At 53.5% G+C, this 19,754-nt stretch overlaps 2 protein-coding genes and 1 non-coding gene across 4 annotated transcripts in view; 1 reads left to right on the top strand and 2 right to left on the bottom strand.

Moving 5' to 3' along the window:
• NSDHL (NAD(P) dependent steroid dehydrogenase-like) overlaps window positions 1-19,754 on the bottom strand; it is a 277,264-nt gene that overhangs the window by 246,642 nt on the left and 10,868 nt on the right. The window lies entirely within an intron of this gene.
• LOC104297819 (ras-related GTP-binding protein A) lies at window positions 4,672-18,155 on the bottom strand. 2 transcript variants are annotated; one of them, XM_054169504.1, is made up of 10 exons: window positions 17,960-18,155; window positions 17,341-17,374; window positions 15,357-15,456; window positions 14,332-14,398; window positions 13,415-13,637; window positions 12,518-12,613; window positions 11,119-11,241; window positions 8,895-8,986; window positions 7,942-8,057; window positions 4,672-5,552 (listed from the first exon to the last, which is right to left on the bottom strand). In XM_054169504.1, the coding sequence occupies exons 2-10, from the start codon at window positions 17,365-17,367 to the stop codon at window positions 5,455-5,457; spliced, it is 942 nt and encodes a 313-aa protein (XP_054025479.1). In that variant the 5' UTR covers window positions 17,368-17,374; window positions 17,960-18,155; the 3' UTR covers window positions 4,672-5,454. The 2 variants fall into 2 exon arrangements, with proteins under 2 accessions (XP_054025479.1, XP_054025478.1); XM_054169503.1 differs by having other exon boundaries at window positions 4,674-5,552; window positions 17,941-18,155.
• Window positions 18,600-18,671, top strand: TRNAE-UUC (transfer RNA glutamic acid (anticodon UUC)). The gene has a single exon. It is a non-coding gene; the product is annotated as a tRNA-Glu (tRNA).

The following is a 19,754-nucleotide window of genomic DNA, read 5'->3' as shown; positions in this document are numbered from 1 at the left end:
CCCCTTTAAGGCACCCCCACCCCACCTCCCGCAGCAAAAATGCACGCCCCATCCACACCCCCTGGGGGGGGGGGGGTCCAACCTGGTTAAAAGTGCTCCCTCCCCCCACCCCCCCCGCAAAAAAAACCACCTTCAGTCTGTCCCTGGCTGCCTCCTCCGAGCACATCCACCCCCCCCCGGCCCCCCGCAGTGCTGCCGCTGTCCCCTGGGTGGGGGGAAATTTTCCATCTCCCCATTCTCTGGGTAAGGTTGGGGGGGAGGGGGTGTCACACCTCTCTTCCCCCCCCCCCCCCCAATCCAAAAGTAAGGTGCCCCGCCCTGTGGTGACATCACCAGCAGCCAATGGGTGGCTCCCACCCCCCCCCACCCCATTTTGCATCCTGCGTTACCATGGAAACAGATGCAGGGACTGGGGGGGGTAGGCTCCCCCTACTTTGATCCCATCACATCTGCCCTCCCCCCCCTCCTCCAGGAGCCCCCCCCCCAAATCTGGTGATGGTGGGGGCTGAGATCTGGCAAACTCATGGCAGTGATGGCTTTGCTCCCTCCTCCTCCCCCCGTTAAGGTCACCAGTCCCCTGTGCTCACCTCCCCCCCCATAATGAGGCATGGATCCCTACCCCCCCAAATCCTGGCTGAGAATGGGGGGGTGTTCCTAGGGGAGGGTTGGTGCTGCCCCCGTGCCGCTGCCCGGTGTCCTGTGTCCTCCCCACACAAAGTACTTGTGCCCCCCCTCTGCCCCAGGACCCCACCCAGGGAGCAGGTTGACAGCCTCCTGGGTGGGGGCAAGGTCAGAGCAGAGCCTCTCTGAGTGGGTTACTGCAGGGGCTGCAGTGTGGTGGTAGGGGAGTCCTGGGGTCCCCAGGGGTCCCCCCCACCCTGCATAGGCTATAGGTAGACCTAAGGTGGGAGTCATCACCCTGTGACCCCCTCCCCAAAACACTGCAGCCCCCCCACTCTGCCTGCTCTTGGGGTGGGGGATTCTACCCAGCCTACCCCAGAGAGACACAGGTCCTGGTGGCCACTCTCCCCTCATAGGGACCCCTCAACCAACCCTTATGGGTGCAGCCCCTCCCCTTGGCCAACCTCCTCCTCTTGCCTTCTCTGGAGCTTGTGAAGGTTTTAGGGACCAGAAATGCTTTTTGGGGACAGAGAGTGGACAAAGTTCCTGGATGGACCTCCAGCTGCAAGCCCCAAGATGCCAAACAGCCCCTCCCCCCCCCAAAAAGAAAAAATCCAGAGAAGGGTGGTGGCTCCTGCTTCCCCTTCCCACAACTCCTTCCTGGAGCCCCAAGGAGCAGGTCCAACACCACCAACCTGCTAGCTCCAAGAAGCAGCATGGGTGGTCTCAGCAGGTCCATGCAGGTGACCACCACCAGAGCTGGGCTGTGAGGGACACTGTCCCCTGCCACTGAGCTCATCCTGATGGTTTGACACTGCAGGACAGAAGAAGGCTGGTCACAAAGGAGAAGGAAAAGGCCACCAGCAGCCCTCAAGCAGCAGCTGTGATCTGCTTGGGTACAGTGGAGGGCATCCTTCTTCCCTGGCCTGGGAGCAGCTAAAAAAAAACCAAAGCAGCCCAGAAAGGGCTCTGCTGTCCACCTCCCACCCTGAGGTGAGGAGCTGAAGAAGTCCAGATCTCCTCCATTCAGCCACTTAAGACAGAAGCTCCACACCTCTGCTCTCAAGGTGAACAAAAGATGCCACATTTGACCATGTGGAACCCACAGGACCTTGGCAGTGCCCCCTCCCACCCCTCTCCTCCTCAGTGGGCCTGATCCACCACCATGGGCATCTTCGTGGCCCAGCTGCACCAAGGTGTTTAAGCAAACAGCAGTGGCTCTGCAGGGAGGTGCTCCCTTCCCACCAACCTTCTGTGGAGCAGAGTCCCTCCATCAGAAACAGTGCTGGGGCCTGCTCCCCACAGCTGTAGTTTCATCAGATGCTTCAGCTGGAGGCCTCCAAGTGCAGGTTTCAACCCCAGTGGAGTGCACACTGCTTTGTTTTTGACGTGCTGAACCCCAAACACCAACTCAGTCTTCTTGAGAAACACATGGAGAGGTGGAGACTGGAAGGACCCACTGGATTCAAAGTATTGTGGTGAGCATTAGGAAGTCCCAGTGGTCACTGGTCAGGGGGGAAGTGACTATTCCTCTCTCTTTAGCACTTTGGAGACCACAGCTGGACCCTGTGCCTCCCTCAGACGCAGGAAAGGAGATACCATGCCCTGTCCAGGAGGTACAAGGAGAGGACTGGGTCGGCTCAGGGGCTCTTGCTGCTCCAGGAGGTACAGGAAAGAGCCAGGCTCCTCAGGGAGATGGGTGGTGACAACAGCTCCACATGAAGAGCTTCAATACATGGATTAAGGCTTTTGAAACCATGAGGGTGACCACACCTTGGGGCCCAGCTCTTGGTTAGGAAACCTCACTCTTGGAGACACTCAAGTCTCAGCTAGTCCAAGCCCTGAGCTATCTACACAGAGCAGGAGGATGGAGATGGGGCCTGGCCTATCTCATTGTGTCGAACTGCAACTGTTTGAGACAGAGCATCACATGATCCCAACCACCCAAAACTGTCCCTTCCCCCTGTCACAACTGGGGAAGATAATTCTTCTGGCCCAAAGCCATTTCCCACAAGCTCACAGAAATCATATGTGATTAACACAGAAGGCCTTCTTGACCTCCAGGCCCTTAGGGACAGCACAGATGCTACTCATGAGGCGCCTACAAGCCACAGGAGCAACATCTGGAGCAGGCATCAACTTTTTTGAGAAGAAGAGCTGCCAGAGTAAGGAGGAAGAGTCTTCTAGAAGCAGGGTGAGGGTGCTGGAGCCCCTTCTACCACACCTGGCTGCTCAACTATGTCAGGGGAGCTGGAAGGACCCTGCCTCATGCAGCTGCCCACCAGCCTCCTATGAATGCCCCACAGAGAAACAAATGCACCCTTTAACTGCTGAAAGAGTTAAGGAGGTGGCCTTCAGCTAAAGCCACCCATGTATATATGGCCACACTAGGGGTAGGCACTGGAGAGCCTGCTCCTCACCACCTATGGGACCAGTTTGTCACCTCCCTCACCTCACCCCGTATTTCCTCCCTCTTACCATCATCCCACTTCCACTGCTGAAGTTTATTCCCTATGGAAACCCAGCTCCATGTAACCATGGAAATGAGGCAGCAGTTCCCACCATCCTTCCCTCCATCTCCAGCTGCCTGCTATGAAAATGGCCTTGCAGCAGAAGGTGCCTCAGTCTGTGCTGGAACTCTGGCCATAAGCCACCTTCTGCTCTCCTGGAGTTGTGACAGGGGTCTCCTGCAAGTGAAGCCCTTCCTGAAGTTCCTTCAGAGGAACACCTGAGGTATGACATGAGGCTCCCATGACTTTTGGGATCATAGAATTGTTTCTGTTGGAAAAGACCTCCGAGGCCGAGTCCTGAGACCACCACGGCCACAAATTCCTCGAACACCTAGCAGCAACATGGATCAGCAGCATCTCATCCTCCTGCCCTCCTCAACAGCACTGAGGGCAGGCTGGGGCACAGAAGGCCCTGAAGTTCCTCCACAGAGCAGAAGAGCAGGGATTGACCATGTCTGTGGTGAGGCAGCATCTGCAAGAGGTGACCGGAGCTGTGCCTTTGCTCGCTCCACCTCAACATCAGGGCAAAAGCAACCATGGGGGAGATGTGCTGTTCCCTCCCCAGCACTGAAGACAAAAGGGAAAGAGGCTGGAGATTACAACAAAGGGTTTCCAAGTTCCCCAGAACTTCCAGCACCTGAATTGTTAACAGGAATCTCAGTTTGTTCTTCTCCCATGAGGACACTGCCTGGAGGATCCTCCTCCTCCACACCCAGCCTGAGAGAGCACCAACATCTGCTGAGGAGGCGGTGTGAGACACGGGTGCTCAGTGCCATGAAGAGCAAGAATGGATGGAAGTTCTGTGAGCAGCTCTCAGCTTCCCCCTTCAGACATGCCCTTCAGCTCCTTGCTCCTGACAGACCTTCCCAGCATGTGTCTGGGCAGGGAGAAAAGCAGGGTTTGGGGAACACAACGTAGAGAGCTGGGCTGAGAGTCACCACACCCTTCTTCACAGAGGAATTTGAAGCAGGGGGTGGGGGGGAAAATAAGGAGGAGAGATGGTGACAACCATCAGTTCTCACCCAGCAAGCCAGAGATGCCCCAACTCATTGCACTGCTGGTCCTGTTTAATGGAAACCACACCAAAAATCCAGTGAAAAATAGACACTGATGTCAAGTAAAGTCCAAGCAGCTCATCACAAACAGTTCCTGCAGCTCCTGCACTGACCACACGTCCTACAGTTCCTCCTGACTCACCACAATGAGGATCAGACATAGCAGGACTAGCTCACTGCTTGGTCACTCAAGGGCTTCGGCCACCCTTACCTACCACTTCGGTGAGTGGAAAGAGGCCATGTCCAACCCAAATGCTTCACCTGTGGACTGGGTTTTTACCTCCATGTGGGGAAAAAATGGTCTTAAATGGAATTCTGGGATTGTTTCAGTCTCCAAAAGTATGGAAGGAGAAAGAGAAGCTCTTTAGCCAGGAGAAGACCGAGAGGGAATCTTCTCAAGGCTCAGCAAGAGCTAAAGGCTAAGGGGCAAGAGGGTGGGGCCAGACTCTTTTCAGTGGTGCCCAGGGGCAGGACAAGGGGCAATGGACACAAACTGGAAGCCAGTAGGTGCCATCTGAACAGGAGGAGAAACTTCTTTGGTGCAAGGGTGCTGGAGCCCTGGAGCAGGCTGCCCAGAGAGGTTGCAGAGTCTCCTTCTCTGGAGAGCTTCCAAACCCAGCTGGCCATTGTGATCCTGGGCAAGCTGCTGTGGGTGCCCCTGCCTGAGCAGAAGAATTGGACTGGGTAATCTCCAGAGGTCCCTTCTGACCCCCACCATGCTGGGATCCCACGCTTCTGTGTTACAGATCCACTCACCAAAGCTGGTTTGAGAAGGAAGAGAACCTGCTGTCCAAAGCTCTAGGATCTCAAATCCCTGGTAGCAAAAATTTATTTCCATGACTGAAGACAAGGAGAAATTTATATAAAGGGATTCTAGCAACCCACCCAGAGAACAGCAAATACTCCATTCCTGCCACTTATGCCATCTCAGCATCACCCAGGAGCAAAGCTTCCACACTGGCTCTGCCATGTGCCACCAGGCCAGCCAGGAGTACGAGACAGCACATGCACATCACCTTGTCCTTCCATCTTCCCAACCCCACAGGCTGCCAGGGAAGTCTCTTTGAGCAGGTCCACCATGGATCCAGCCATCCTCCCAGGGACTAGTGTCCAACGTTAACAGGAGAAAAAAAATGAAGCAGCAACACTCATTTTCAAAGCCCAACAAAAGACATCAAACATTGTTAGATTCTCCTAAAAAAGAAGCAGTTCCAATTCCTTTGTTCTCCCCACCCCTAGAAGCCCCGTGGTGCCCTCAGGGCCGAGGCTCAGCGCATCAGCAGGCTGTGCTTTGGTCCATCCACTCTCTCCAGCTTCTCAAAGTGTTTCCTGGCGTTGCGGATGTTGATCAGCGTGGCCGCAGAGGCTGGGGGGGAGGGGGGAAATGGAAGAGGGGAGATAAAAGACCAAGTTAAAAAGGGATGACAGCCAGCCAGTCCTCACAACCCAGCTGCTGCCCAACAGCAGTGTCCTCACCAAAGAGCTCTTATTTCAAGCCCACCTCTCCTTTGCTGGGCAAAACTCACAGGATGTAAGGGGTTCGAAGGGACCTCTGAAGGAGACCTTCTTGCTCTCTACAACTACCTGAAGGGAGGTTGTAGCCAGGTGGGGATTGGTCTTTTCTCCCAGGCAACCAGCACCAGAACAAGAGGACACAGTCTCAAGCTGCACCAGGGGAGGTTCAGACTGGATGTTAGGAAGACATTCTTCACAGAGAGAGAGATTGGCCATTGGGATGTGCTGCCCAGGGAGGTGGTGGAGTCACCATCCCTGGAGGTGTTTAGCAGGAGACTGGATGGGGTGCTTGGTGCCATGGGTTAGTTGATTAGATGGTGTTGGATTGGTTGATAGGTTGGACTTGATGATCTTGAAGGTCTCTTCCAACCTGGTCTATTCTATTCTAAGTCCAACCCCCCTGCCAGAGCAGGACCACAGAATCCAGCACAGGTCACACAGGAATGCATCCAGATGGGTCTTGAAAGTCTCTGAAGAAGGTGGCTCCACAACCTCCCTGAGCAGCCTGTTCCAGCTCAGCTCTGTGTTGTTGCTGATCCCAGTAAAACTCCACCAGGCTGTTGCTGCCATTCAGTGAGACCCTTCCCCAAGCCTCCAGCCTGGGCAGGAGAACCTCATGAAGTTCCAAATAAGTCCTCTACCTGGGGAGGAACAACATCCTGCACCAGAACAGGTGAGGGGCTGAGCTGGGAGTGCTGGTGGACAATAAACCTAAATTATCCACGGGATAGCAATGTGCCCTTGTGGCCAAGAAGGACAATGGTCTCCTGGGGTGCAGGAAGAAGAGCGTGGCCAGCAGGTCAAGGGAGGTTCTCCTCTCTCTTTACTCCACACTAGCAAGGCCACATTTGGAGTAATGGATCTGGTTCTGGGCTCCCCACTTTAAGAGGGACAAGGAACTACTGGACAAGAGTCCAGAGTAGGCTATAGAGATGCTGGGGGGCCTGGAGTATCTCTGTGAGGAGGAAAGGCTGAGAGCCTGGAGAAGAGGATCTTCTTATTGCTCAGCAAGAGGATGGGGCCAGACTTTTCTCATTGGTGTCCAGTGACAGGACAAGGAGTAAGGGGCACAAACTGGAACCCAGGAGGTTTCATCTGGAAGTGAGGAGAAACTTCTTTGGCGTGAGGGTGCTGGAGCCCTGGAGCAGGCTGCCCAGAGAGGTTGCACAGTCTCCTTCTCTGGAGAGCTTCCAAACCCAGCTGGACATTGTGATCCTGGTCACAGTAGGTCACCTCTGAGTGGCCCTGCTTGAGCAGAGGGGTTGGACTGGATGATCTCCAGAGCTCCCTTCCAACCCCCACCATGCCAGGATTCTGGAGGACAAGTCAGAGTGATCTACGGTCAGTCTGCCCCCAGGGGTGGCTGCACAAGTCACCACAGCTCCTCCTGCAGCACAGCAGTCTCAGGGCTCTACTCCAGTCACAAGCTTCCCACGAGTGCTCCCTATTTCAGTAAACCCTTTGAGAAGAGGAGGACAGGAAGCATCAACACTCAGCCACGAGGCTGTCCTGGACAGTGTCTCCTAAGCACCTCAACCCCTAAGAGAAGCATTTTGGGTCGGAGCTGTGTCACGCTCTGCCTCCCAGGGCTGGCTGCTGCTTCTGCTTTAAGATAAATAGATGCTGCTATAATTAGAGTCCTGGGCCACCAAAGCCAGCTCAGGCAGCAAGAGCAAAAACACTCAAACATGATCCATCTCTGCTTCCTCTCCAAAAACATCACTGGGGCTGCCAGAGCAGAACAGCCCAAAATAGGTTATTAGAAGTGACCTCCTAAATCAGGTCACATCTGTTGTAGTGGTTCCCCACCACTGCTGTGATCCTGCACTCAACAGCAACAAATGGAGCAACCTGGTCTAGTAAGAGATGTCCCTGCCCATGGGAGGGGGTTTGGGGAATCTTCAAAGTCCCTTCCAACCCAAACTATTCTATGAATCCATGAAATAGCTGAGCTGCTGAAGGCACAGCCATCTTCTGCAAGGCAAGTAATTTCTGAGCCACCTTCCCCACCTCCCTCTTGTTCAGACAGGGCAAACCAGCAGGACAGCAGATCCCTCTCTGGCTTTTCATCACAATCAGTTTTTACCCCTTTGCCTTCATTTTTAATGAGAAACAGAGTTTAAACTAGACTGCTAGAAAGGTTGGACCAGATGGGGTCCCTCCAATCTGGTATTCTACAACTCCTTCAGCCTCTTATCCCTGCAAAAGCAGGCCAGCAGCTTGCCTTTGCTCCAACTTACGTATGGAAGGGTCTGACATCACCACCATCACATATGTGTTGGATGTGAAGATGTCAATGAAAGCAGCAAAGTTAGAGTTCCTCACTTCCATGCTCTGGAAAGAAGCTGCCAGCTTACTAAGAGGGGAAGAAAAACAAAACAAAAGAAAGGAGGAATGAAAGAAAGTAAATGAACCATTACTGTAACCTTGCTCCAACAGCTTTTGTGCCCAGGTAGCCAACAGACCATTGGGGGAGCAACAGAGAAGTGCCTGAGACCCTGCTGGGTAGGTAACACCAGGTTTGTGCTGGTTGTGTGACCTAAGATTGGTTGGGTTTTGATTGGTGGGGTTTTTTTTTTTCCTTCTAAGAAAAAAAAACTCCTTAGCTTTAGGCTAAAGGAGACTATCAAATGGTTTGTGCAGTGAGTGGTGAAGCTATCTCAAGATCTGCAGCCCCACCACAGCCACGGCCCAGCAGCAGGCATCACTCACCCCACAGGTGTAACAGCTTGCCCATGGTAGGTGTCCCTGCTCGTGGCAGGGGGACTGTATCTAGATGATCTTTAAGATCCCTTCCAGCCCCAAACCACTCCAGGATTCTGTGCTCTGATGGACACCTCAACAACCTCACTGATTTAGCAGCTCACACCTAGAGCTGCCCAGGAGAACAGGGCTTAGAAGAAAATGCTTGTTTCCAAACAAACCTCTCTGAGCCACCAGCAAAGGTGGGAGTTACAGAAGACGTGGTGCTGAGGGACATGGGTCAGTGGTGACCTGGCAGTGTTAATGGTTGGACTGGCTGAACCTAAAGGTCTTTCCCAAGCAAAGTGATTCTGTAACAATTAACTCCGCTGCGTTTAAGCGCGACGCAACTCCGCTCCACCACCTCAAGCTTGCTGAGGAGCCCTGCAGCTAGCACTGATGTGGAGAAGGAAGCCAAAGTATCTGGTGAGTGCATCCCCAACCAGCTCACCTGCAGCTCAGCTTGAATTGTTTAATAATGTTGCTGATTTTCTCGAACCTGTGGACATCTCGCTGCTCTTTGCATTGATAGTGAGAAATGACCTGCAAGGCACAAGGAGAGAGGGCAGGGTTAGTCATTTGTTTCACGACAGACTCCCCAGGCTCCATGGAAATGAGGGAAAATGGGTTGGGCCCAGGACAGGGATTCCCTTTGTCTTCTACTGATTGAATCTGGGAAACTATTTGGCCATGTGAGATGTTAATCTCCCCATTCACCAGCAGCTTAGATCTTGAGTTAAAGAAAGAAGTGCAAGGAGAGGGGAAAAAAGAACAAATAAATGCATAAGCATCCCCTCAGAGGAGGGAAAGGACACTTGACAAGGGCTGGAAGAGCTTTTCCTGCCTCAGTCTTTTGTGCTACAGATTCCCAAGGGCTGAACCTGAGAAAGTCCCCATTCCTCAAGAGGTAGGATACACAAAGCCTGCTCTTCAAGACAACACAAGCCTTTCCTCCTCAAGGACAGCAGAAGGGTTTCCCTGAGAGTTCTCTCTCCACCAGTTCACCCAGTCAGCCCAAGGTGTGTAAGCTGCTTGTATTCAGATCAACTCCTCCTCCTGCCTCCCCAAGAGTGATCCAGCAGCAAACAGAACTTAGCGCCTGGATGCAAAGCTTCAGAGGATCCAGAGCTCTGAGGAATCCTTGCAGCAGCACCCACAGCTCCCTCTCCCCAACCATTTTCACAAGCTCCAAGACCTTCACTCCTTAGCCCAGCTGGGCCAAGAACTGCCTTGACTGCACAACCAAGCAGTTCTATCACAGCCTCAGACCTTCACTCCTTAGCCCAGCTGGGCCAAGAGCTGCTCTTACTGCACAACCAAACAGTTCTATCACCTTTTGTTCCCACAGCAAACAAAAAATGAGTATCTTAACTACCTTATGTTGTGTGCATTAAGCTCTTAAGAGCCCTGAAACCAGCTTCTGCTGGAAGTGCCAGATGCTCTCTCCCCAAGATCTTAAACACTTCATTTTCCACCTATGGAGTCACAGCCTTGTGAGAACTAAGATTTTTGTTTGGATATGTTTATTTGCTGGGTTTTTTCCCCCCCTTCTTGAGAACCTTAAAATGATCATCTACATCCTACTTTTTACACCTGCCCAACTCTTCCTGGGAACTGAGGTGTAGCCAGGCTCAGGGCCCACATTCATGCCACAGCCTTCACCACTTGCAAGTTGATTCCTTGACTTGTCAGGTAGGATTTTCTGTTACTGTGATTTGGAGACAATTTCAAAGGAACATTTCACTCCAGGAGGGAAAAACAACAACAACAAAGGAAGCCCTGGGGGGAGCTTAAACACATGAAAAAAAAAGAAGAGCCTGTAAGTCATCATCAAGATTATCCTCAGTAAAAATACACTAATGAAAGTGCTGTTGGATACCACCAAAGTGGAACTACCTGTCACCTACAAAAGGTCAAAAAGCAGAACCTGCAGCAATGGTGAGTGTTTACTCCTCAGAGGTTAAGAAGAGAGAAAAGTGATGGCTCCTCTTCCACATTCCTTCCTTCATGTCCAAAGCAGACATTTGGCTGTCAAGGAAAGCACTCAAAAACTCAAACCCATTCCTTCAAGTCTGGTGCAGAGTCTGATGAGAAAGCAGAAGCCCAGAGTATGGATGGACAGTGTTTTAACCACCTTTTACCTCACAGAGACAACAGACTGGAAGCAGAGTTACCACACAGGTGCTAACTCCAAACACTGCTGCAATCCAACTGCTTGTGATCCTCCATCCATGCTCTGGATTTACAGAGCATCAGACAAAAAGCCACCCCACCAAAAATCCAGAGCAGTAAAAACAGCAGGGCAGGAGGAACTGAAGAGGCTCATTTCAAGCTGAAGGAGGGTTGCTTTTTCCACCCCCCCTGTGCAAAAAAACATTCTTGAAGCAATCCCATGGCCAAGAACAGAATGGGACCTGAAAGCCTCTCTGGGCCTGGGAGAGGGGAAACACCAATCAAGCCCTCAGCTCAGCTGCTAGGAGTGGACATTTTGGGAAGGTCCCGTGAGCCACGGAGTCATGTCAGCTACTTTCAGTATCAGACAGCCTGGATGGTGGCATTCTGCCATCTGGCACTGGCACCTCTTGCTGGGCCAGTGCCACATCAGCACTTTGCATCCCGGGAAGCGGGTCCTAGGGCGGGCAGAGGAACCCAAAGGGCAGAGCTGCTGTATTCACCAGGAACGTGGCTCTCTCAAACAGAAGCACTTCATCTGCCTCAATGATCTGAGCAAAGTTCCTCAGGTTCATTTCCAGCTGCTGGACGTTGGGGATCAGCTGATAGACTATACTGGACCAAGCCTGCCAACAAAGAAAGACACAAGAGAAGGGCTGTGTTAGTATGACACTGCCCTGCCCTCTTGTGCAACGTGCTCAGAAATAGATTAATTGCAGCTCTGTGTGCTGAACACAAAACAGTAGAGGCTGGATGGGACCTCTGGAGATCAAGTCCAACCCCTCTGCTAAAGCAGGATCACCTGGGGCAGGCCTCACAGAAAAGAGTCCAGGTGGGTTGCAATCTCTCCAGAGAAGAAGATTCCACAACCTCCCTGGGCAGCCTGCTCTAGGGCTCCAGCACTCTTACACCAAAGGCCCCATCCTCTTGCCCCCCACCCTTTAGCTCTTTGCTGAGCACAGATCAGATCCCTCTCAAGTTGATCTTCTCTGGGCTCCTCAGTGTATTTGTAGCCTCCACTGGACTCTCTCCAGAAGCATTGCGTTCCACTTGAACTGGGGAGCCCAGAAGCAGATCCAGTACTCCAAATGTGGCTTTGCTAGGGTAGAGGAGAACCTTCCCTGACCTGCTGGCCACACTCTTCTTCCTGCACCCCAGGAGACCATTTGCCTTCTTGGCCACAAGGGCACATTACTATCCCATGGATAACTTCTATTGTCCACCAGCAGGTCAGCTCCTCACTGTTATTGATGCAGGATGTTGTTCCTCCCCAGAGGCAGGACCTTGGACTTGATAGCTCAGGCAAGGCTGAGAAACTTTGCCCACTTGCATGTCCAGGTATCTCTGCCAGCAGCAGTAGCCCAGACCTGAGTAAACTTCACTACCTCAAGTTCTCTACATCAGTCACAGAGAAACTAAAATCCCACCCAACAGCCTTAAATCATCCTAGTTTCAGTTTGGCAATACTTCTGTCTCCACTGCACCCAGATAAACTTACTCAAGAGTACAGACACTGTGACTCCAACATGTGGAGGGTTTCACTTTCTCTAAACCCAGGATGCAGAAGGACTGAAGGAGCCAGTCAGTAATAAAGCAGAAGCAATTGCTTGGTTTATCCTGCTCATTTTCTTCCCCCCAAAGGGTTGTCAAATCCTGGCCCAGGCTGCCCAGGGCAGTGGTAGAGTCCCCATCCCTGAGGGTTTCAAAGCCATGGAGATGTGGTGCTGAGGGACGTGGCTTACTGGTGCCCCGGCAGTACTGGGTTAAGGGTTGGACTCCATCATCTCGGAGGTCTTTCCCAACCCAAACGCTTTGTGATTGTAACTATCCACTCTCCTTCCTCATGCTCTTGCCTTCCAGCATGAGAAGGGAAGCCAGGTAAGGACAAGAAGCTGCACAAACCTTGTAAAGTGTTTCATCCCAGATGGAGGTTCTAAAGCAAACACACTCCAAGGGACGGGAAAGGCGCTTCAAGTCTTCCTCACGCTCCTTAAAAATCTGGGGAACAAAACATCAGCAGTGCAGTGTAAACATCTGAGCAACAGGATCGACTGGAAGGGGCACTTAAAGGTCCAACACAAACCATTCTAGGACTCTCTGGTAGGTGCCCCATTCCTGGAAACAGCATCTCAGCATGGTGGGGGTAGGAAGGGACCCCTGGAGATCATCTAGCCCAGACCCCCTGCTGAAGCAGGGGCACCTACTCACAAGCTCCAGGTGGGGTTGGAATCTCTCCAGAGAAGGAGACTGCACAACCCCTCTGGGCAGCCTGCTCCAGGGCCCCAGCACCCTCACACCAAAGAAATTCCAGTGCAAACTCCTGGCTTCCACTTTGTGGCTGTTGCCTCTTGGATGGTGTGCAGCAAGTTTAAGGTCATTTCCTCACTTCCAGTCCTACCTCCCTTCTGAAACCAAGCTCTGGTAAAAGCCCTGGAATCATACATTTAGCACCAGACTTGGTACAGTTAGCTAATAGTTGGACTTAATCTTCAAAGCTCTTTCCCAACCACAACTGTTCTGTGATTCTATGATCAGAGCTATGAAAGAAAAGGTTTAGAGCAACTGTCACTAACTATCACTCCTTCTGTTCCCCACTAGATTATATTAGAGACAGAGATGACACACAATGCAGGGAAAGCAGAGAGAGCTCAGAGGGCTCTGACAACTCTCAACATCTGAGGAAGCCTTTGAGGAACAGCTCTGATGGGGCTGCCTTTGAAGCAGGGAATCACAAGGCATTAGCGGAGTCCGAGGATGCTCTATCGGGATCCATTTCTATGGCAACTATCAGCTTCTCACCAAATCCCGCTGATCCTCCTGCACCAAGTCCATCTTGTGCACCAGACAGAAGATCTTTGCATCAGGAGAGTTCTGCAGAATTGCCTCCAAGCAGGACTGGTAGTAGTGCATGTCCTTCTCCAGCTCCCGGCTCTCTACATCAAACACATAGATGAGGACCTCTACGTTGCGGAAGATGTTGTCCCGCTGGCTGGTGAAGTAGTTCTCCATAAAGGTGTCCTGGCTGAGGAGGGGCAGAGCAACAAAGCAAGGAGCCTCCTGTCAGAGCAACCAGGTCCAGTTTAGCATTGCTACCTCCCACCAGCAAGGCAAGGTTTGAATTTCGAGCGGAGGCTGAGCGACGCTGGGACAGCTCTGCTGAGGCTCAGCAGTGGGAGAGCGCTCCTCAGAACGTCCCTTCCAACAGCCGCAGGATCGCTCTCAGCCTTCAGCATCGCTCCTCAGCACACACTCCCTTTGGCTCACGCTGGTGAGGAGCGATTCTGAAACCAGTGCCACCTCCCACCACCTCAGAAGAAACTCCAGGTGAAAGGCTCAGCTTTGTGCCAGCAAGGGAAGGGTGGAGCCGCACACTGCGGCTTTACAAAGCATTAGCTCCAGAGACAAGGTAATTGTGTCAGCCTCTTCCACCCGTCTCCGTGCACAGAGCTAAGATGTGGCACCCATCCACTCTTCCCACAGCTGCCTCACCAGTCTGAGTACAACCATGACAGGCATGGCTGTCTTAGGTTGAAAGCTGGACTTGACGATCTCAGAGGTCTTTGCCAACCAAAACAATTCTGTGATTCTTTGAAGCTTGCTCTGTTCCCTTCAGACAGAAGCAGCCTCCTCATCCCTCCTGGGCAGGAGGACCTTTGCTTTGTCACCTCCCCAGGGCTAACTCCCAACAGCCTTAGAAGCAAACAAACAGCACCTACCCTCCGCAGTCCCAGAGGTTTAACACCAGGTTTCCTAGAAATCTAACATGGGAGTGCTCCACATCAACTGGAAAGAGACAAGAGGAGTTTAGGTGTCATCCCACACTCCCAGAGCAGAGCTATCTCCCCAGGAACCCCAGCATTTGTTAAATCCCATCTAAACTGCATCCCTGTGGGTAAATCTGTAGCTGAAGGCACCGAGGACAGACAGTTCCCAGTGTCATTCCAGCTCTCCTACTCTCTGCTGAGGACACTGTTCTGAGAAGCACCACAAGTGGGTCCCTTTCACATCTCCTCTGCTCTCTGGGGTGCTTTAGGAATTGCTGCAGCTCCAAGCACACTCTGCAAGGCCTCAAGAAAATAAATCAGCAGCACAAAGAATGGAAACTCCAGGAGCAGGGCAAATTTACAGCCAAGAGGAAGAGTGCCCCAATCCGTGGCATTAATTCCTTATGGGTGCTTCCTAGCGAGAAGCATTAGATGCCAGCTGTTCACACCCCTGTCTTAGAAGAATCTTGTATGGCTTTAGCAGATCAGGGCCTTTGGAGGGGGGAAAAGGGGGCAGAAGATACTAGTTATGTCTTGTGCACCACCCTGCCAAAGCCACAGGGAGACAGGAAGATTTCTGGGTGTCCAGCTCTGGTAACTCATCAGCTGGCCAACAATGGGAGAGCTTCTCCAGCAGAGTGGACCACGAGGAGAGTTCTGAACGCTCCTCCAGTAATAAATGTAGCTGCAGCTACAGGCTGCTTCCTGTTTCAAAACCAGAGGGAAGGAGAAAAGTCCAACAATAAAGCAGCAAAACTGGACTCTGCTGCTTTCCCTCTGACTCTAGCCTCCTAGCTGCCCTCAGCTGAACTCAGGAGTGATGCTCCCTGGGAGGTGTGGTGGCTGGGAGGATCTGCAACCACCTACCTGCTCCAGAGCAAAGGAGAGGCAGGGATTGCTGGAGGGAATGGCCTCACCCCTCTAATGAAAGGGGTTGGAGCCCTGAGAATGGGCCATTCAAATGAGCCAAGTCTTACTTGTGGCACCCAGGCGCCGTGTGTCCCTGGCGATGTAGTTGGCAAAGATAATGGACCTCATGCTGGTCTTCCCAGACCCACTTTTACCCATCAGCAGCACCTGGCAAGGAAAAGGAAGAAAGAATTAGCTCCTGCAAAGCTCTTGGGCTTAACAACTTGCTGCCAGAGCCACTAGAACACAGGATCAATAGGTTTCAGACGTGAATGCCTCAGGAGGGGCAAAGAAGAACAGCGTGGCTGGGAAAGCAGAAGCCAGATGTCCTCACATCCCCGATAGCCATCCTGGTCTGACTGGAAACCTTCCCATCCCATTTGTATCCTTCAGCTATCCTCCCATCCTCTCAGGGATCTCTGCCCTTCCAGACACCACACTCCTCCTCCTTCAACCCAGAAAGAAGCAAAGACTTAATGGTTCTGATGACAGCAAAGGACTTTGCCCTGACAAAAGGAACAGCTTTAAGCCTTTAAGACCAGGCTGGAAACAGCCCCTTGCTCTCCCAGCACTCATATTCTCCACCCATTCCTTCACTTTTCCTCCATGCTTTTTCCCTTCCCTGATAGAAGTGAAAAACAAGTTAAGTTTCAGGTGTCAGAAGATCAGCACAAAGTGCCAAGCAGAGGAGACAGCCCAGTCCAAGCACACCAGGCTGTTGTGCAGGGCAGACACCTGACTCCAGATCCCTGTCTGCAGAACATCAGGTTGAAGGAGAGCCAAAACCTTTGGAAGCCAAAACCCAGGGGATGACTGTGGTGGGAAAGCAGGGAGATGGTCACCCAAGAAAAGAGCATGCCCTGTGATCTGAATACAGCAATTAAAGCCCCATCCAGCAGGAACTGGCTCACAAAAGTAGCTGTCAAACGAGTTGCAGTTACAAACCCAGCCTTTGGCAACAGTTCTGAAAACTCATCAGCGAGGTTAGGTTTAACAAGAATGCAACTGGCCCCAGTCTGCCTGCCCAGCCCACACCACTGCCAGACACTTGCTGGGAAAGTGTTTGCTCCACTCCCATCCTTGCTCTGCAACTGCATGGCCACGGCTACCAGAATCTCAGCGCAAAACAAGAGAGGCAGGAGTGCAGCATCTCTTTCTGAGAGCAACTGAAACGCTTCAGAGGCTGGCAAGAGCCCTTTCCAAAAAGGGGCTGACCCCAGCATTTGTAACAAGGACTAGCTCCTCCAGCAGGGAGGCTGCTCAGGTCACACACCTACTGGAGCAAAATCACCACAAAGCTACACTGTCTTCTTCCCTCAGCTACGCACAGAGTAGAAAGAGAACAGCAGCATCTCCTATTTCATACCACCTGCAGAAACCCAGCACAGCTCTGAGGCAAACCCAAGGTTTAGGCTGTGGAGGCCTTTCAGAGGGGTCAGACACCAGCATGAAGGGCCAGGCAGAAACCCCCAGCCTAGCACACCACAGAAAGCCAGCCAACAGGGCAGCATATTTTCTACAAGGCCACTCTAATGGCTTGGAATATGCTTATTGCTGCAATAACCCCCACATTTCTGCTAGTGTAACCCTTCCAGTTCTCAGAAGTGCTGCTCTTTCCCTGTGAGTCAGATTCCGCCCTCCCAGGAGCTACCCATGAATTACAGGCTCCCCTCACAAGTTTCTGTGACCCACCAGAAGGGTCTCCCCACCAGCCAATGAAGTAGTTTAGAGCATATCCTCAGAGCACATCCTCTTCCCTCCTGCTGCAGGAGGCACACAGCAAGCAAAGGGTTTTGCAACACGTACCAGAAACGGCAGTAAGGGTGGAAAGCTCTGCAATGAGCCTGCCCCACTGCTCTTGCCAGCAAATAAACCCAAACATGATTTTACTTCCCATCTCTTTAAGCAAAGGCCATGTCTGCTGACCCTGGGAGTCTGAAGAGGCACCCGACAGCTAAAGAACACAGCGAGGTACAGACACACAACCACATCAGCAAAAGCAGATGGGGGGAGGAAAACCCAACTGCAAAGGATTCTCCTCTTGGTTCTTACCTTTTTCTTCATGGCTGTGCTTGGCATCACCCACCTACAGAGAGAAGAGCATCTTCTTACATTGCTCTACCTGCCTCCCAAGCTTCCAACACCCAAATCCCACCCACAGAAGTATCCTGCAAAAGGGGAAGCACTCCTGCACCAGTACAATTCCCCCCCATCTCCACCTCAGCAGGCATTTGACAGCTTCTGCACCAGGCGGCAAAAGGGGAAACTTCAGCAGAAGCTTCTTCCTGCTAGAAACCCCTCCAACAGACCCGTGATGAGCAACGCTCCGTGATTACCCGGCCGAAACAGGCCTGAGCAGGGTAAAGGCGGCCAGCGCTGGAAGACAGCGGGAGACACCAGCACAGCGGCTCTCCCCGCACACGGCAGGCAGGACTGGCCTCACTCCCACCCCTTCCCCACCAGGATCCCCTGGAGCCCGCACCGGGCAACCCATGACTGCAGCACTCACGTCCCCACACCCCGCTTCCATACCCCCCTCCCCAGACCCGGACAGCCCCCAGCCTGGTCCTCCACCAGCTAACCCCAGAGCCACCGACAGCAGCTTCACACCCCACGTTCCCCCCCTGCTCAGCCACCGTCGCTTCCCGCTACCTCTAGCCGCGACAGACACCTCCTGGGCCGGCTCGGCAGTGCCCACGGGCGGCGGCGACAGGGCTTGGGGCGGGGGGTGGTGTGTGTGTGCTGCCGGCCTGCCCAGCCGCCGGAGCTCCGGGGTAGGCCTCAAAGCCTCGGGCTGGCGTGACACCGCCGCCCCGCCAGGGTCTCACTGGCTGCCGCCGCCCGGGACCCCCCGCCCCGCCCCCCCCCCCCCCAGCGGCGCTCACGAGACCCAGGGCTCCACGGCCACCGCCAGTCACGTGAGCGCTCACCCCGCCCTCTCCCGCGCGTCCCCTCCCGTCACGTGACGCGGCGAGGCGGGCGGAGTGAGGAGAGTGAAGGAGGCGGCGCGAGACGGCAACGAGGTCTCGGCCGCCATCTTGGGTGTGGGCAAGGCGCTGACTGGCAGGGCGGGATTTATGGAAGCGGGAAAAGGGGGGCGAGGCCTGGCGGAGCCTCACACCGCTATGAGCAACGTCTGGGGCCGGGGCTCCTGGTGAGGCAGACGATGGGAGCTCCCTGAAGCCTCATACGGCCCTCAGTGGCGGTTTTGGCCGGGCAGGGGTTCCCGATGAAACGAACTATGAAGCAGAAGTTGCCGGATGTGCGTCAGCAGCGATATGAGGAGAGCCGAGAAAGCACTACCCAGCGCCTCCCATATGGTCTAGCGGTTAGGATTCCTGGTTTTCACCCAGGCGGCCCGGGTTCGACTCCCGGTATGGGAAGCTGACTTTTTTTCCTCCCCTCCCCGTGCCTCTTGGTTCCACAGTCCTCTCCTGACTCCTTCGGACCGCACTTCTTTTCACCGAGTTCCTCAGCAGGAAGCGCCCTGCCACTCCGTATTTCCCTCCTCCGTTTGAAAGGTCTAAGTCAATTTGACCGCACAGGAGCTGTTAGCACGGAGTTAATAGTCCCTCCGTGCACCAACGTAGGGGAGCAAAGCCCTGCTCGTGCCCCAGCCGGAGCAGCGCAGCTCTCTGGTCCTCGCCTGTGCCGGGAAGCCGGGCTCCTCCTGCCCGCCCACCCCCCGAAGCTGACGGACGCAGAGGGGTCCACTGCCAATCTCCGGTGGCTTCTGGGGTATCAGACTGCGCCCTCAGCAGGTTTGGGGGCAGCCCTCACAAAGTGAGAGCCTTGCCACCTCATCACCTCACATCGCTCCCGCAGAGCTCTGTCACCTCACGAACCCCAACCTCAGAACCTTGTCACTTCACATTCCCTGCCCCTCCTCGAGCTTTGCCACCTCATGTACCACCCTCTAGAGCCTCATCTACCCCTCCTCTCAAAACCTCCACACCAGAGGGCTGCTGCCAGCCTTGCAGGAAGAGTTCTGTTCAGTGTGTCCTGGAGGGGGAGGGAATCCCAGACCCCTCAGCTGGGCAGGTGTCAGGGGGGAACTGGGGGCTCTGCGTGTACGGAGACCACTCATGGCAGCCCGATGGGATGAACGGGGCAGGGGGTCCGTGACTGGGTGTCCTCAGGGTGTCCCATGAAGGGGCTCTCTGTGTCCCCCTCTTGAGGACTGTGGAGACTGTGGGTGTGGTGCGTGTCGCCCAGGGAACCTCTGTAAAGGTGGCAAGTTCCTGCTGCGGGGTTTTGATGCTGTTTAAATAACTCGCACATACACCTCCCCTCTTTAAAGCACACTTCCAAAGCAAAATGCACCAAGTCAGATTATTCTGCTGAAGCCCTGTTTATTCCCCAATATTCTTACAGGAGAGAAAGTTGTATCAAACTCTACAACAGATCAACTTTATTTACCTGCACAATGGCAACATTCACTCACTGCCAGCACCCAACCTGAGCCG

This window comes from Dryobates pubescens, chromosome 18 (genome assembly GCF_014839835.1).
Source record: "Dryobates pubescens isolate bDryPub1 chromosome 18, bDryPub1.pri, whole genome shotgun sequence".
Classification (NCBI taxonomy): domain Eukaryota; kingdom Metazoa; phylum Chordata; class Aves; order Piciformes; family Picidae; genus Dryobates; species Dryobates pubescens.
Note: the sequence above shows the minus strand (reverse complement) of the source record. Positions and strands in the feature narration are given on the sequence as shown.

What these genes read in the sequence shown, in the direction of transcription:
- LOC104297819 (XM_054169504.1), bottom strand. Translation starts at nt 17,367, where the DNA reads ATGCCAAGCACAGCCATGAAGAAAAAG. An exon ending in ACGGCGCCTGGGTGCCACAA is followed by an intron (nt 14,399 to 15,356) that starts GTAAGACTTGGC and finishes GTCTCTTTCCAG; the next exon opens with TTGATGTGGAGCACTCCCAT. An exon ending in CAATTCAAGCTGAGCTGCAG is followed by an intron (nt 8,058 to 8,894) that starts GTGAGCTGGTTG and finishes TTCCCCTCTTAG; the next exon opens with TAAGCTGGCAGCTTCTTTCC.